Below are 17,817 nucleotides of genomic sequence, written 5' to 3'. Positions count from 1 at the left end.
CAATATCTTTTAATTTTCACAAAGGCTATCAGCCCTCCCATCCGCAGCCCATTGGATGGGGGGGGACAGCCTCGGGCTTCACCCCTGGCCCTTGGGTGGCTGGGGGGGGGGGACCCCTTGATTGAAGGGGTCCCCACTCCCCCAGGGTACCCTGGCCAGGGGTGACTAGTTGGATTTTTGATGCCACGGCCGCAGGGCACGGCATAAAAGTGACCCCCGGCTGTGGCATTATCTGTCCAGCTAGTGGAGCCCGATGCTGGTGTTAAAAATACGGGGGACCCCTAGTCTTTTTGTCCCCCGTATTTTTGGCACCAGCATCAGGCGCAGAGCCCGGTGCTGGTTTTAAAAATACGGGGGATCCCTGGCCAATTTTTCCCCTGCATTTTTAGAACCAGGACCAGCTCAAAGAGCCCGAGGCTGGTTATGCTTTGGAGGGGGGACCCCACGCCATTTTTTTAACCGGGTTTTTCACGTTTTTTCCCGTTTTTTAAAATCGCGGCAAAATCCGCCAAATCGGCCGATTTTCGCCCGCGATTCTGGCGAATCCGTTTTTCATTGAATATGGTGAATCCCGGCAGGCACCTGCCGGGATTCACCTGGCGAATTTGGTCGAATTAAAAAACGGCGATAATTGCCACGAATTCGACCGCAATTGCATATACCCCATAATCTTTGTATTTTTCACACTTTTTATAGCCAAAACTCTGGCACAAACGTTAGTATGACAGGAAAGGCTCTGCCTCACCCCACCGCACGTCACTGAATTACATCATTCATTATATTAGCTAGCAGTGGTAGGGTCTAACAGTCATGGTGTCCATAAGCTAGTCAGCAATGGCTTCCATAGTGCAAAGGACTTTTCTTTTTGGGGTTGGTAATTATCAGTTAAATATTGAGTGGATCCTTAGATTGGATTAACTAGTCCAGAGGTGCCTATTAGTTTGTGTAATAGGTTGTGAATTCAATAAGGAGTCCATTAATTTGGGTTATTGTATTTTGTTTTGGTCTTATATAAACACTAGCTGTTCTACCCGTTCTTCGCATGGGAATTTCTGATTTTCACGGTTGTAAATATAAATGAGTGTTAAAAATTTGGTAAATCTATAGAGATGTAAATCTGAGACGTCGTAATGTAAGTAAATATTAATCCATGGTTCTTGGCGTTACCCGAGGAACACCCGTAGCAGATACGGTAAAAAGTGACAGGACCATTTTTGTAGTTTACTGAATTCTACCCAGTGGAGGTGCAATGCAAATTTTTATGGGATTGTCCGTTTGGGCGTTATCGTACACGCAACACAAGACACGCATCGGTAATAACGTCATTATGTCAACCCCCACTGTTCATCGCCTTAGGGGAGGTTTATTAAAATTCTAATTACGTAGTTTTCCTATTTCCCACCTGCAGAATACCTATGTATAAATTTCGGCTTCCTAATAAATCGGGAAGTAAGAGAATTAGTGATGAGTCAGTGAGTGAGTGAGTGAGTGAGGGCTTTTGCATTTATATATAGATATTATTTCTTTCTCATTGTCCTTGAATTTGCCATCTGCTTTCTCACCAGATTGGCCAAAAAGTCTTGGTTTGGTAACTTTCTCACTCTGGAGAAGGAGGATCAGATCTTCGTGGTCATTAAAGACAAGCCTTTAAGTTCCATTAAAGCTGATATAGTACAAGCCTTTCTCTCGGTAAGACCATCATCCGAATGTAAATTCAAGATCACATTTTACCAAAATGTATAACATCTGACATAAAACAAAATACATTGCATAATACAAACCAAGAGACCTTATATTAAAAATGACTTAATGAAAACGATCTACCATACAATAGTCCATCATTATCTTTATACACACACACAAAGTGATATAACTGTGGAGGTTCCAGCTTATCACTGTTTCACACCTCTATCCTGCACTGTTGTGTCTCTCCTGCAGATCCCAAGTCTCAGTCACAGTGTGATCTCACAGACCAGTTTCCGAGCAGAGTACAAGTCCACAGGGGGTCCCTCTGTCTTCCAGAAGCCGGTGAAGTTTCAAGTGGACATTACATATACGGAAAGTGGGGAGAAGCAGAAGGACTGCGGGATATACTCTGTCACTTTTACTCTGCTATCAGGTATCATCACAAATCCTTAAGCAGCTCCCTGGTTATACATGTTTTATTATAACCAACTGATGAAACTTGCATAGAGCATCTCAACGTTAATGTTGACAATTATTGTACGTGAAAATAGCATGAAACTGTCTTATGCGATTATGTCTTTTAATGGGATAGAGCTGGGATCCCGGTGGTCGGAATCCCGATGCTCGCAATGCTGATGGATGCCCAAGGGGTGTGTTAGGTTTAGGGTTATGGTTAGAGTTAGGCACTGGTGGTGGTGGGGAGGGGGGTGGGGGAGGAACAGGATAGACAGGTTTAGGATGCGAAAGGGTACGGTTATGGTTAGGTTGCAGGAGTGAATGGCTAGGGTTAAGCTGCAAAAAGGGACGGTTAGGGTTAAGTGGCAGGAGAGGGACGGTTAGGGTTAGGATTATGCTGCAGAAAGGAACAGTTAGGGGTGGGGATAGGCACTAGACCAGGGGTAGCCAACCCTTGTCCTCGAGAGCTACCAACAGTTAACATTTTCCAGGTCTCCTCACAGAGTGCACCTGTGGATCTTTTAAAGTGTGTCAGTTAGTAATGACTGCACCTGTGCACCTGCTAGGTGAGCTGGAAAACGTGAACTGTTGGTAGCTCTCGTGGACCAGGGTTGGCTACCACTGCACTAGACAAAGGGTTAGGGTTAGGCTGAAGTAGGGGACAGGGGGACAGTTAGGGTTGGGCTGCAGTAAGGGACAGTTAGGGTTAGGCTGTGGAGGGGTGGAGGGACAATTAGGGTTAGGCTGCAGAAGGGAACGGTTAGGGGTGGGGTAGGGTACTGCGATCCATCAATATTCTGAGCATTGGGATTCTGACCATCTGTATTTTGATACCAACCCCCAAATAATGTTACACAACAAAAACCAGTAGTGTAGTCTCAAATTGCTGTACCATATTGTTTGAAAATGTTGAAGGGTCACAATGTGGAGTCAAATATATACATCACATGCTGTTCCTGTATGAGTGGTGTCCCCATATATGGGTGTACTATGATATCCCGGCTGTCGGGATTCCGACCGGGGCGGGCGCAAAAGCCCCTTGCGGGCACAGTGGCGCACTACACTATGTGCACCGTGCTATTTATTCTCCCTCCAGCGGTGTCGTGGACACCCCAAGAGGGAGAATAGTTATCAGTATCCTGGCGCCGGTATGCTGAGCGCTGGGATCTCTATAGCCGGGATAACGAGTGCCTCCCCGTATATATATATCCCTATATAACTTGCAGCTAATAGTGGTACAGTCTGTCAGGAGATGTGCCTCTTATAGGGCCTCAATCAGAGGAACATGCAACTACATGTGCAACTGCGATTCTGCTCGCAGGATGATACTTGCTAGTATATGCTAATGACTTGGCCACTGTCTTGTGCGCAGAGACAGCCACTGCCGACGTCTTACATCCACCGCTCACATTCATAAGCGGAAACATCGCTCGCACCATCGATCATCTGAGCAACCCTATGCTGTCTCAGACAGAGCGGCTCTCCTAGGACGCCGGGGCCGCTCCGGCTGCAAGAGGATTTCCAGTGGCTGACTAGGGAACATCTAGAAAACGATCCCGACACTGCATTTTCTAGCCACCCGTTACCTTCCCCAAATGCTGACTACCTGTCACTCAGTTTACGAATAAATCCTCTGTGTGTGCGCAGTCGATAACTGCAGCGTGTGTGCAGTGTCACCTTTGCGCATGCGCATGCGCAGCAGCAAAAAAAAAATCACTGCACTGTGTCCGACATCGACAAAGCAGGCGTGCTGTTCCAAATTTTGTATGGTATTAATGAAGAGAAGCGGACAGCGGTTTTATAACAATGTAATATAATAGATTTTTGACAGCCTTTAATAACAGTTACGATACTTTATGTATTATTTACTTTTGTCCTATTTAATAAGTAAGGTTGTAAGTTATGTCTAGATCACAGCCCATAAAACAACTTTTAGATTTATAAACTTTATTTGAAGCCATAGAACAAACAGACAAGGTGGTAATGAGACAGTAACAAGATGCTGCTGACTTGACTATTGTTACTATTGGTCGACAGTAAACTAGGTCGACAGGGTCTCTAGGTCGACATGTTCTAGGTCCACAGGCCAAAAGGTCGACATGAGTTTTTCACGATTTTTTTCTTTTTTTTAACCTTTTCATACTTTACGATCCACGTGGACTACGATTGGAACGGTAATCTGTGCCAAGCGAAGCGAGGCACCTTGCCCGAAGCGAGGGGACATGGTGCACTAATTGGGGTTCCCGGTCACTCTACGAAGAAAACGTCACCAAAAAAACATTAAAAACACATGTCGACCTTTTGACCTGTCGACCTATACCATGTCGTCCTAAAGACCCTGTCGACCTAGAGACCCTGTCAACCTAGTTACTGTCATCCAATAGTGGTCGACCTAGACACTGTCGGCCTACCTTCCATACCACACCCCTCCGATACATGCCAGTATTACACACACTGTTTACCTGGTTGTTTGGATAGTCGGGTGTGGATCATTGTGTCGACAGTAACTAGGCTGACAGTCATTAGGTCGACTACTGTTGGTCGACAGTGACTAGTTCGACGCCTAAAATAGGTCAACATGGAAAAAGGTTGATGTGAGTTTATACATTTTTTGGGGGTCGTTTTCTTCGTAAAGTGACCGGGAACCCCAATTAGTGCACCGTGTCCCCTAGCATGGCTGGCTTCACTTGCCATGCTTCAGGCAAGGTGCCTCGGTCCATTACCGCTGCGCTCGGGACAGGTTACTGGGGGTCATTCCGAGTTGTTCGCTCGCTAGCTGCTTTTAGCAGCATTGCACACGCTAGGCCGCCGCCCTCTGGGAGTGTATCTTAGCTTAGCAGAATAGCGAACGAAAGGTTAGCAGAACTGCTACTAAATAATTCCTTGCAGTTTCTGAGTAGCTCAAGACCTACTCCTAGATTGCGTTCACCTCGGTCCGTTCAGTTCCTGGTTTGACATCACAAACACGCCCTGCGTTCGGCCAGACACTCCCCCGTTTCTCCAGCCACTCTTGCGTTTTTACCTGGCACACCTGCGTTTTTTAGCACACTCCCTGAAAACAGCCAGTTTCCGCCCAGAAACACCCACTTCGTGTCAATCACACTACGATCACTCGAGCGATGAAAAAACGTAGCTCGAGCTTGTGTAAATCTAAGTTTTGTGTTAAATTACTAAGCGCATGCGCGCTGCGTACTATGCGCATGCGCATTTTCCACCTAAACGCTCCATTGCGAAAAACGTCAACGAGCGAACAACTCGGAATGACCACCACTATTCCCAGTAGTAGTCCACGTGAATCGTAAAGTATGAAAAAGTTTTAAAAAAATTAAAAAAGGTAAAAAACTAATGTCAACCTAGTGACCATGTTGACCTATAGACCTAATGCAGGTCGACCAATAGTGGCCGATCTAATGCGTGTTGAGCTAAACACCGGTTACCGGATGGTCTTGCTATGTTAATACCCTGTGACTGTCAATCATTTCTCCCCTATCATATTTTTCTGTTTCCTTTTAATTCAGTAAATTTCCATAGGCTTTCACATATTAGCTAAAAACATGACAAATTTAATACTTAGGCAATCAATAAACTGATGTATGAAAAATACCTGAGTAAACAAAAGCAGAGACACAGGGATAATATGAAAAGGACAAAGAAGAGTACATATATGTCCTTGTACACCTATCCTTGTGCCTTATGGCACGAGACACCTGGTGCAACAAGTTGGGAATTAAATCCCAGCAGTCAGGATAGAAACATAGAAACATAGAATTTGACGGCAGATAAGAACCACTTGGCCCATCTAGTCTGCCCATTTTTTTTATCCTTTAGGTAATCGCAACCCTCTTTGAACCTTAATTCCTTGTAAGGATATTCACATGCCTATCCCAAGCATGTTTAAACTGCTCCACAGTCTTAGCCTCTACCACCTCTGATGGGAGGCTATTCCACTTATCCACTACCCTTTCTGTGAAATAATTTTTCCTTAAATTTCCCCTGAACCTGCCTCCCTCCAGTTTCAGTGTATGTCCCGGAGTTCTAATACTTCTCTTCCTTTGAAAAATGTTTCCCTCCTGAACTTTGTTAAAACCTTTGGTATATTTGAAAGTTTCTATCATGTCTCCCCTTTCCCTTCTCTCCTCCATACTATACATGTTAAGATCTTTTAGCCTTTCCGGGTAAGTTTTGTGATGTAGGCCATGCACCATTTTAGTTGCCCTTCTTTGTACACTCTCTAATGAATTTATATCCTTCTGGAGATATGGTCTCCAGAACTGGACACAGTATTCCAGATGAGGCCGCACCAATGACCTATACAGTGGCATTATTACTTCTTTTTTCCTGCTACTGATTCCTCTCCCTATGCAACCAAGCATCTGACTTGCCTTTCTCATTGCTTTGTTGCATTGCTTTCCTGCCTTTAAGTCACTTGAAATAGTGACTCCTAAATCCCTTTCCTCCTCAGTTGTTTCCATTATAGTACCCTTGATACTACATTTAGCCTTTGGGTTTTTGAGACCCAAGTGCATGATTTTGCTTAAACTGTAGTTGCCATGTTCTTGACCATTTTTCAAGCCAAGCTAGGTCATCAATCATTTGTTTTACCCCTCCTGGTGTGTCTACCCTGTTGCATATCTTTGTATCATCTGCAAAAAGGCATACTTTCCCTTCAATACCATTTGCAATGTCACCAACAAAGCTATTAAAGAGAACTGGTCCGAGTACAGATCCCTGGGGTACTCCACTGGTAACATTTCCCTCCATAGATTGCACTCCATTTACTACAACTGTCTGTTTCCTATCCTGCAACCAGGTTCTTATCCATTTAACTATTCTATAATCCACCCCCACACTTTCAAGTTTATTTAGCAGTCTGCGATGTGGGACAGTGTCAAATGCCTTACTAAAGTCTAGATATGCTACATCTACAGCTCCCCCTTGATCTATTATTTTCATCACAGAGTCAAAAAAGTCAATAAGAGTTGTTTGGCATCATCTCCCACCAGTAATTCCATGCTATTTTGGATCCTGTAAGTTGTTTGAGTTAAGATATTCCACAACTCTTTCTTTTAGTAGTTTTTCCATTACTTTCCCTACTACTGATGCAAGGCTTACTGGTCTGTAGTTACTTGCTTCTTCCTTGCTTCCACTTTTGTACAATGGAACTACATTTGCTCTTTTCCAGTCCTCTGGAATGGCACCTGTATTTAGTGACTGGTTAAATAATTCTGTTAATGGTGACACCAGCACATCTTTTAGCTCTTTTAGTATCCTTGGGTGTATCCCATCTGGCCCCATTGATTTATCTACTTTTAGTTTTGAAAGTTCAGTTAGGACCTTCTCCTCTGTAAATGTACTTTCATCTACCTTATTTTTATGAATGTCCTTGCAACATAACTGTGGCCCCTTCCCTTCTCCTTCTGTAGTAAATACTGAACAAAAATAATTATTTAGGTGATCTGCTATTGCCTTGTCTCCCTCCACCAAATTCTCACTCTTTGTCTTAAGTCTTATTATTCCTCCATTTGATTTTCTCCTTTCATTTATATACTTTAAAAAAGTTTTGCCCCCTTTATCTACCGACTGGGCCATTGTCTACTCAGCTTCTGCCTTTGCACGTCTGATCACTTTCTTAGCATCCTTCCGTCTATCAAGATACACCTCTTTGTCATTATTCTTTTGAGTCTGTTTGTATTTCCTAAAAGCCATCTTTTTTGCTTTCACACTAGTTGATACTACTTTTGTGAACCACATTGGCTTCCTTTTCCTGGTGCTTTTCCTAACCCTTTTGATACAAAGGTCTGTTGCCCTTAGTATTGCACTTTTTAGTTTTCCCCATCTCTCCTGCACTCCTTCCAAGTTCCTCCAGTCCGCCAATGAATCACTTAAACATCTCCCCATTTTTGCAATGCCGACACCGACATTCCAACAATGAAAATCCTAACGGATAGCGGCAAGTATTTAAACCCTACCTCTCACCCTGGAGATGCAGAACATTGGACATGGTTGCCGACTTTCTGGCTGCCCCATCCGGGAGGAGACAGCCATGGTCTGCACAGCAATATGAGATGTGGGGTGCGTGGCCTTGTATAGTGGGCGGGGAGGAGGCATGTCATGACTGAACAGACTGCGGGTGGGGTGTGGCTTCACAATCGCATCATCATAGCCACACACCCCGCTATTCAATGACGCAGGGGGCGTGGCTATGATGACGCGATTCAGAGCAAATCACGCCATCGGCCATCTATTTTACTAGGTAAGTGGATGCAGGGTGCAGGCTAATCCGGGAGATGTGCACACGTTCCTGGGCGGCCGGGAGCGCCACCTGATTTTCGGCAGCCTCCCGGCCCACCCTGATGAGTAGGCAAGTATGAGTCAGAATGCTTTTATTGCTTTACTTCCAGATCAAAATCCGGCCCCGGGTCGCTAACAGTGTAATGAGTAGCTAATATGGCACATAACATTAGCAATTGTGCTCACAAAGGAAGTGGAATAAAGTAGCAGGTAAAGCCTAACGATGCATGGCGCAGGTAACTCGTATCAGACCACTGTCTTTCGTCTTTACTCAGATTACGTACTTTTTCCTAAACGTTGTGTCTTAATGCACAAATAGTGTACTACATGTTTAGGATTAGTATTTTTTTGTTGCAAAGGTATTGGTAAAACAGCAGGTTGCAAGGCTGTGGCACAACATATGGGGCTGGGTGCGATTTGAGGATATATGTATGTGGATACTTCTGTACACAGATAAGTAGATATAGTGAAATATAAGTAGCTATAGTGAAATAATAGTCTTATCCAAACGCTCTGATTTTTCTCCGATGATTTTTGCATGCGAGTGTAATTCTGATTGGTTATCTGCTGGCCACACAGACAAGTTCCATGTGATCTGGCAACTGTGCACCAAAAAGACAGATCTGACTAATTTGGCCATCGACGTATTCAAATCACAAGTAGATCTTATGTGTAGAGTGTAGAGTTTAATGGCAGAAGTGACAGCTTGGGCCTCCACATCAAATGGGCAGATTCAGGGGGAGTCTTAGTAGAAGGAAGGGGATAAAGGAGGTCCATAGGTCTCAGGCCGCTGGTCAGTGAAGTCATTTGCTGAGAACTTCTCCTTCTTGTACACACTGTCATCTTGAGAATGGCTGTCTGCTGTATGGTATCAGCGCACGGTAATCACCATTACACCTGATGAAAATAGAGATCTACTGTACATGGTAAATACTGTGTCACTTCAGACTGAGGGGGAGATGTACTAAGCCTTGAAGAGAGATAAAGTGGAGAGAGATAAAGTTCCAACCAATCAGCTCCACACTGCCATGTTACAGACTGTTGCTGGTATCCAATTACCAGCGAGCATTTACCGCGGGTAATTGTATCACTGGGGGGCTATCCTATTGTCCCCAAAAAGTTGTCACAAGCCACGGCTCGATAAGTGCAGGCTTTTCGGGGATGCGAACGTGAAAACACACAGGTTTAGCTAAACCTATGTGTTTTCACGTGAGAATTGATTTTTTTTTCTGGGCGTCCTAATACGAGTGTCCCAAAAAAAATATCGGCAAAACATTGGGAAAAGTCGCAATAAAACTTTCGTTTTTCGCACCCGATGATTTTTTGCTGGTATTAGATACCGGCCTGTGTTTGAAAAATGACAGTTAGGACATGATTGGTTGCTAGTTTCTCTCTCTCCACTGCTTAGTACATCTGCCTCTGTGAAAAGCATCAGAAGAGGCTGAAAATAGTATAAGAGGGATGTTAATATTTATCCTGTGTGATCTATATATTCCAGGTCCCAGCAGGAGGTTTAAACGGGTTGTGGAGACAATTCAGACTCAGCTTCTGAGCTCCCATGAGCAGCCGTCTGTACTGCAGCTTTCAGGTGAGAGTCGACTCAGAGGATAAAAGATTCCCAATCCCCAGTTACTGATCACTTCTCCGCCCTTCCTAGCTCTCTGGCTTTATGATGCTGCCAGTGTGCTGAGGAAAACTAGACACAGAGAGAACACTGTTCATAGACCTTGATCTGCATGAGTAATATACCATTATTGCACAGGTAGACAGCATCTGGCCTGCCGGCTGTGGTGGGTTCTTTTATCCACCTGGATGGCTCCGTTAGGGATATTAGGCTCTGTTTTAGGAGTATACTTGTTATAAAACAACTGTAGTAAATGTAATGAAGGTGCAGATTCCTGTGTAACAGGCAAATGGGTTATGTTATACATTATCAGTTTATTATGTCAGCCATTTAAAACCAGACACATGAAATACACACACTGCATTGGAATGAGGTGAGATGCGTGCTGTATTTTACTGTAAAGCAATGCAGAATACTTTCAAGTGTACTGTTGGCTGGGCCAGTGTTCATAAGAGTGCAAAATACTCCTACAAACCTGTAGCATGACTGGGGCACTTTGCAGCCTGCGCTGATATCCATATGAAAGCGGCCTGTACTGCATTCCTATGGATATTGCTTCAGCCCAGGTATATTATATGTGTACAGATTTACAGTCCACTCCTGTATAAATCAACCGGAGCCATTTTTAGCTTTTCCTACATTTTCAATAACCACACTTGATTAATATATTTAGGCCGGTTGCCCACTGGTGTTGCATTAATACGCAGTAGTGACGGTCATATGGAGGTCACTTAGGTGACATGCCGTCTCTAGTGGTCATGCATATAAGCGGATGCAGCACAGATGCTCCTCACTGCAGGTGCTTTTGGGTCACAGAAACCAGGGAGTTCCATTCAAATACCAATTTACATCCTATTATATTAGTACAGTATAAATAAAGGATTGTGTGTTTTGACCGCAGTGGGTAAGAGCCTATAATGGTCAAAGTCTAAAATTGGAAAATAAGCAGGAAAATCAGAAGGATAACATTGCACTCTGACATTGCCCAGGACAGGTCGGCAGGTAAACTGATAAACTATAACAAAACAAGGCCATGGTGTCTTTATCATGCAAAACAACCTCTGACCACTAGATGTCACTAATCACAATCTTGCAGCATATACCGTCAGCATTCCAGGTAGTGGATTCATTTTTCATAGTTGGAACAATTAAAGTGATATAATAATAAAAGTGATAACTATTAATGGTTACCTGATACAAGATTACATTGCAAGCTTTTAGGACTTCTGGAATCCTTCATCAGATAAGATTCACAATCAAAGCTGGATAGAATAGTATATAATATCACACTGTATAAAACTGAATGGTTTAGAGCAGGCATTCCCAACCACGGTCCTCAAGGCACACTAACAGTCCTGGTTTTAGTGATATCCAGGCTTGAACACAGGTGACGTAATTAGTAGCTCAGTTATGTTGATTTAACCATCTGTGCTGAAGCCTGGATATCACAAAAACCTGCACTGTTGGTGTGCCTTGAGGACCGCGGTTGGGAGTGCCTGGTTTAGAGCTTTAGATGGACTGTCACCAAACACGCGTGACGTGTTCACACAAAGCTGAGGTGTATCTTAGAACACTGCTCTCACTAGAAATGCATCAATTTCCAGGATCGTTGCTCCATATTCCTGGGCAGCTTTTCTATTTACCCTATAATACTGTCCAACACGTGTACAGGAGCTCCAGGATCTGGTGCCAATAGTTACAGTACTTTGAAGACCTGATCATGTTTCACACTGTGACATAGGCCACCGAGGTCTAATAATAACTAGGGGCCATCGGGACAGTCCGTCACAGGCTTATGTTCAGCCCTTGTTTTTAGGTGCTTAATATTATTATAAGCCTCAATTACCAGATTTCCAGTCTTTCAGTGTTTACATTCTGCCCTATGTACATTCCTATGATGTGGGTGGGTCGTGGACACCCACTAGTGGGCATAGTCAGCGGGATTTACAAATGCCAGGATCCAGGCATCGGTATTGTGACTGGCGGTCTCCTGACTGCCCGTCACATAACCGCATCCCGTCCATCAGACACACAATCCTTAGCCTCAAGTGTTTGGTTTCCTTACATTTGAACCATAATAATTTTCATGGTTAGTATCTGTGAATATTATGCAGTCTGCAATTTGTATCTTTAGAGGCCTTACACTGGGTTATGACTCAATGGTTCAACCTGGATAAGTTTGACAGTAAATAGGTCAACCACTATTGGTTGTCATGTGAAAAAGGTCGACACAGTGAAAAGGTAGACACAGGGCAGGTCGACACATGAAAAGGTGGACATGAGATTTTTTTTTAATGTTTTTGGTGTTTTTTGCGTAACATGACCAGGAACCCCAATTAGTGCACCGCTTCACTTGCCATGCTGCGGGCAAGGTTACTATTCACAATCGTAGTGCACATGGATGGTAAAGTATAAAAAAGTAAAAAATGTAAAAAAAAAAAAAAAAAATTGGAAAAAAAAGTAATGTCGACCTTTTACTGTGTCGGCACGTCTTGTGACTACCTTTTTACTGTCAACCTTGTCCATGTCAGTCAATAGTGGTCGACCTGCCATCCGGATACCCTTTCACAGGCCATACAATCATCTATGTCTAATTTGCCACACACAGCCGACCACATTTTACATGATACTAGGGGGTAATTCAGAGTTGATCGCAGCAGCAGATTTGTTAGCAGTTGGGCAAAACCATGTGCACTGCAGGTGTGGCAGATATAACATGTGCAGAGAGAGTTAGATTTGGGTGGGTTATTTTGTTTCTGTGCAGGGTAAATACTGGCTGCTTTATTTTTACACTGCAATTTAGATTTCAGTTTGAACACACCCCACCCAAATCTAACTCTCTCTGCACATGTTATATCTACCCCCCCCCCAGTGGTGCAAGTGTGTGGGTACGGGTGGGTACGGCGTACCCGTAAGAATTTAGCCGTGGGTACGCCGTACCCACACCGATGGGCCGCCGCTCCTCTTCCCTCCCTCCCTCTGCTGCTCCCCGCCGTCCCCGCCGCACCGCCACTGATGTGAGGGAAGGAGAGTGCAGCCTGCGCATCTCCTTCCCCTCAGTCTCCGGCGGCTGTCTCAGTTTAATTCAGCGCCGATCCGTGAGCCAATCAGAGCAGTACCCGTAAGACATTTTTTCTACTTGCACCACTGCCCCCCCCCCCTGCAGTGCACATGGGGGGTAATTCCAAGTTGATCGCAGCAGGAATTTTGTTAGCAGTTGGGCAAAACCATGTGCACTGCAGGGGAGGCAGATATAACATGTGCAGAAAGAGTTAGATTTGGGTGGGTTATTTTGTTTCTGTGCAGGGTAAATACTGGCTGCTTTATTTTTACACTGCAATTTAGATTTCAGTTTGAACACACACCGCCCAATTCTAACTCTCTCTGCACATGTTAAATCTGCCTCCCCTGCAGTGCACATGGTTTTGCCCAACTGCTAACAAAATTCCTGCTGCGATCAACTTGGAATTACCCCCCATGGTTTTGCCCAACTGCTAACAAATTTGCTGCTGCGATCAACTCTGAATTACCCCCAAGGTACGGCTGTTCAACCTTTGTCTAAGCAGCTGGATAATGTGATGTGTTATTGGGGTGGGATGATGCTGACACACACACACACACACACACACCATACTTACCGACTTTTCAAATCTCCTCTCCGGGAGATGCCCGGAGAGGAGAAGCAGGTGGGCGGCGCTGACATAATTACATCATTAAGCCTCTACTCACCAGGAAAAGTGCACAGTTGGGTAATATTTGCATAGGGGGCGGGGCTAAAATGACGCAATTAGCATATAATCGCGTCATTAGGCTCCGCCAGTCCGCGATTTCGCTATGTCTTTCTTTACATTCTGCCCACTTCACTAGGAAGTGGGCAGAATGCGGGAGGTGTGCCCACTCTTCCGGGGCTGCGGGGGACTACTCGAAAAACCGGGTGTCTCCCGCAGAATCCGGGAGAGTAGGTAAGTATGACACACACACACTCTTTCTCTTTCTCTCTCTCCAGTAGCTGTCATCATTTAGCACATGGTTGATAATAATCAAATTGATTTCCAATTGATTTTTGATTGGATTAGTATCAGGCTCCGCCAGCAGAGTTTAGACAGCACACACTAGACAATTCGGCCAGTGTCCTGATGTCACAACATATGTGACTAGCATTAGAACCCCAAAAGCTTACAATGTAATTATTGTCATTATGTTACAGCTCTGACTTGTATCATATTCTGAACACCCATTGGGTACAGCATCTATTCTGTGGGAGTTTATGTTGGCTTTGAACCATCTCTTTGTCTCATTGTTATATTATGATATACAGTATATTACTAGTGGCTAACGTGGACCCATTTCTTACTTGCCGTCCTTCAGTACACTAAAATGAATAGTGTGTGAAATTGAAGCATACAGTGGTAATTTGGAGACCTTTCCATAGCAAGAATTCTCTCCAGCTCTTATACTATTTTATTGAGCTATGTTCTACAAGAGTATTCACAAACCTTTAAAACTAATTAGGTTTCAGAACAACTGTATGGGGACGTATTTACACTGTGCAGCCTGAGACATTAAGTGACTAACTCTGCACCAAGTATACATCTGCAGTACAGCTCCTTCCTCATTTTACCAAGAGCGCTTCATAACAAGTAGAAAAATAAGATGAGAGAAAAGAAACTGATTTCTTACTGCTCAATGTACAGTTTCGCCTAACATCACACCACAATTCCCCAATCCGTGGGCATCGATGATCGGCGATCTGCTGGGGAATCGGGGAAATTCTGCATGTTAAAAATCCCTGATTTGACGAGCCTGGTCTTCTCTTTTTTTTTTTTTTGGGGTGGAACAGCAAATCAGGGAGTTTCAACATGTTGACCCCCCGCCCGACCCAAGCATTAGGGGATCAGGGAATTGTGGCAACTAGTCGTAGATGTATGGACCCCTTTAGATGTGCTTTATATGCCATAGAGCAGGGATGGGGAACCTTCGGCCCTCCAGCTGTTGTTGAACTACACATCCCAGCATGCCCTGCAACAGTTTTAGCATGGCCAAATAGCAAAACAATAGCAAGGCATTCTGGTATGTGTAGTTCAACAACAGCTGTAGGGCCAAAGGTTCCCCACTCCTGCCGTAGAGCATGCTTTATTTTCTCTCTCTGGAAAGATCCCTCTGCAGATTATTACCAATTGGTTTATTTGTTCCAATGTCCAGAGGACACAGAGGTTTTATTTCAGAAATACAAAAAAAATTCAATTCTTAGGGGGGTATTCAACTAGTAGCAATGGGCGCATGGTGCCAGTATTGTAAGCGTTACTCCGCTACCCTGTCATCGCTAGCATAGCAGATTTATACATACCACACAACAACGCTAATTGAATACCCATCTAAGAGGTATGTATAAGAGTTAATTTTAGGGTTGCCAGACCAGTCATTTAAAATATAATAATCAACTGGCCAGGGTGCATGTCCCACATTTGCTTAATAACACCATAGAACTCCATAGACATCACTCCTGCACTTTCCTGGAGAAGTGTATAGTAACAGCTGTATGTATGTTTTATGTATTTTATCTGATTGGCCTGGCAACAATATAAGTCATCTCTCCTTCTCATGACCAATAGTGCCCAGTTTTGTGTGTGTTACAGGCCTTGAATCACACAAAGGCAGCATAGAGTAATTCTTTTAGCTTGGATCTGATGAGAATGAAGTATGTATTTTATCCACCTGGCAGATTACCTAAACCTCATAACTTGCATCCAGTGCACAAAACGGTCACATAGGCCTCGTACCAACTGGTGTGGGGTTTTTTTGTGTGTGGAAAAAAACTCAAGTAAAAAAAGTTGCTACTAGTGTTACAGGTCACTTGGGCTCACTGTAGGCTTTCACAATGCGTCTGGAAAATATGAATAGCCAGACACTAGTGAAAACACGAGTGGTATGGTGTCATTGGAAACAATGGGGCAGATGTATTAACCTGGAAAAGGGATAAAGAAGTGATAAGCGCAAGGTGATAACATACCAGCCAATCATTACAGATTTGAAAAATGACAGGAGCTGACTGGCTAGTACCTTGCACTTATCACTGCTTTATCCCTCCTCCAGGCTTAATACATCTACCCCAGTGAGTTAAAAGTGTTAGCAAAGTACATGGAATTAACACCAGAGGGCACAAGACCTTAATGTGGCCCTGTCACCCACACATAGCTGAGGAAGCTCTGTGTGTGTGTGTATATATATATATATATATATATATATATATATATATATATATATATTCAGTGGTCACTAGTGATATGACTAAGGCACTGCTGTATTGCTAGCCTGCATTCTTATGAACATTTCTTCCAAATCCAAAATGGCTGCCTCCGCAGTGTGTGGGTGACAGTTCTAAGAACAGTATTACTTGAAATCTAAACTTACACTGATAATCATATGTGATTGCCTGACACTCTACAGTGCACATAGTGCTATCAGCCCATATGTGGAGTAATGACAACTAGGGGTACATTTACTAAGATGGGAGTTCTATTGAAGATGGGATGTTGCCCATAGCAACCAATCATATTCTACTTCTCTTTTATCTAGCACCTTGTAGAAGATAATATCTGGAATCTGATAGGTTGCTACGGGCAACCTCCCATCTTAAATAGAACTCCCATCTTAGTAAATTTACCCCCTGGAGTGTGGAGATTTTGGGGGGTGGCTGTTTTGTGTGGGAATGTTTGGTTCATTTCCCCCACCCTGTTTTTCCCCTTGTGCTGTTCAGACCCCAATAACTGTATGGAGTATCTCAGTGGGAAGCTCTCAAAATGTGGTAAGGACCCTCTGGCTATGTGCTCATATCTCTGCTGCTGTTGCTAAGCTCCTCCCTCCCTCCTCGCTACCCACGCAGATTCCCCGGCTCATAACAACCCCCTCCCTGAGATTCCCACCCTTTCCCTGAGCACAATGCAGACACTTACACCACATCCATGAACACACAAATATACATATTGAGGAGGACTTACATACATACAGACCTTCCACTTGGTAGATAGTCTTTCACTAATGGGGCTGTGTCACTTTGGAAGTGAAGAACATTGTCACTAATTAAATCAAATTCTAAATAAACTGAACCAGGAAGCTTAGAATGATCCTTATGAAGGCAGAGTTTAATATATCTATGTGGCCTTTGGCTGTGTCTCAAAACAAAAAGAGATGTTCTCCTCAGGTAAAAATTATTGTTAACCCCTCTCCCATATAGAGCAGGGTGACGGAGGTCTGATCCAAGGGATAAGGGTGACAGACCATCCATTCAATAAGTGACACATATAAATTACACAGGTTCTGGGGATGGCTAGTCACCATCTCACCTGGTATTAACCACAGAATCTGTATAATTCATATGTGTCCCTTATTAAAGGGCTGATCTGAAGGGACCTGTACGATTCTAGTGATCCCACCACACACACACTTGCACTCCTGGTTGCCTGATACAGAAAAATGTATCCAGCTCTTGCTGCGCCGTGTTTGCAGTGTTCTCTTCAGAAGTATGGTGCAGGCAGCTGCGCAGAGAGCAGAACAGACTCAGCACAGTACTGTACTTCTGATTTTCTTTGCAGTGACCTTTGCCATATTTCCGGGGAGTGTGGGCCCATTATAACTCAAACTTGTTCATAGATCCCCTGATTTCTTACTATGCCACTGACATATAGGGACTCACTACGATTCTGGGGGTGGGAGGGTTAGCATTAAACATTTACTTCATGTGGACATTTCCTTTAATAATG

General features: G+C 43.9%; 1 protein-coding gene across 5 annotated transcripts in view; it reads left to right on the top strand.

Moving 5' to 3' along the window:
* BRSK2 (BR serine/threonine kinase 2) overlaps positions 1-17,817 on the top strand; it is a 245,953-nt gene that overhangs the window by 215,350 nt on the left and 12,786 nt on the right. For 3 of the 5 annotated variants that reach the window (XM_063944693.1, XM_063944690.1, XM_063944689.1), the window contains exons 16-19: positions 1,566-1,689; positions 1,939-2,119; positions 9,932-10,021; positions 16,815-16,862. In XM_063944693.1, the coding sequence (XP_063800763.1) occupies positions 1,566-1,689; positions 1,939-2,119; positions 9,932-10,021; positions 16,815-16,862 (443 nt within the window). The remainder of the gene's footprint in view (positions 1-1,565; positions 1,690-1,938; positions 2,120-9,931; positions 10,022-16,814; positions 16,863-17,817) is intronic. The other 2 variants (XM_063944692.1, XM_063944691.1) reach the window with 1 other exon arrangement.

This window comes from Pseudophryne corroboree, chromosome 11, assembly GCF_028390025.1.
Source record: "Pseudophryne corroboree isolate aPseCor3 chromosome 11, aPseCor3.hap2, whole genome shotgun sequence".
Lineage (NCBI taxonomy): Eukaryota > Metazoa > Chordata > Amphibia > Anura > Myobatrachidae > Pseudophryne > Pseudophryne corroboree.
The sequence above is the reverse complement of the archived record's forward strand: the minus strand, read 5'-3'. Positions and strand labels throughout refer to the sequence as shown.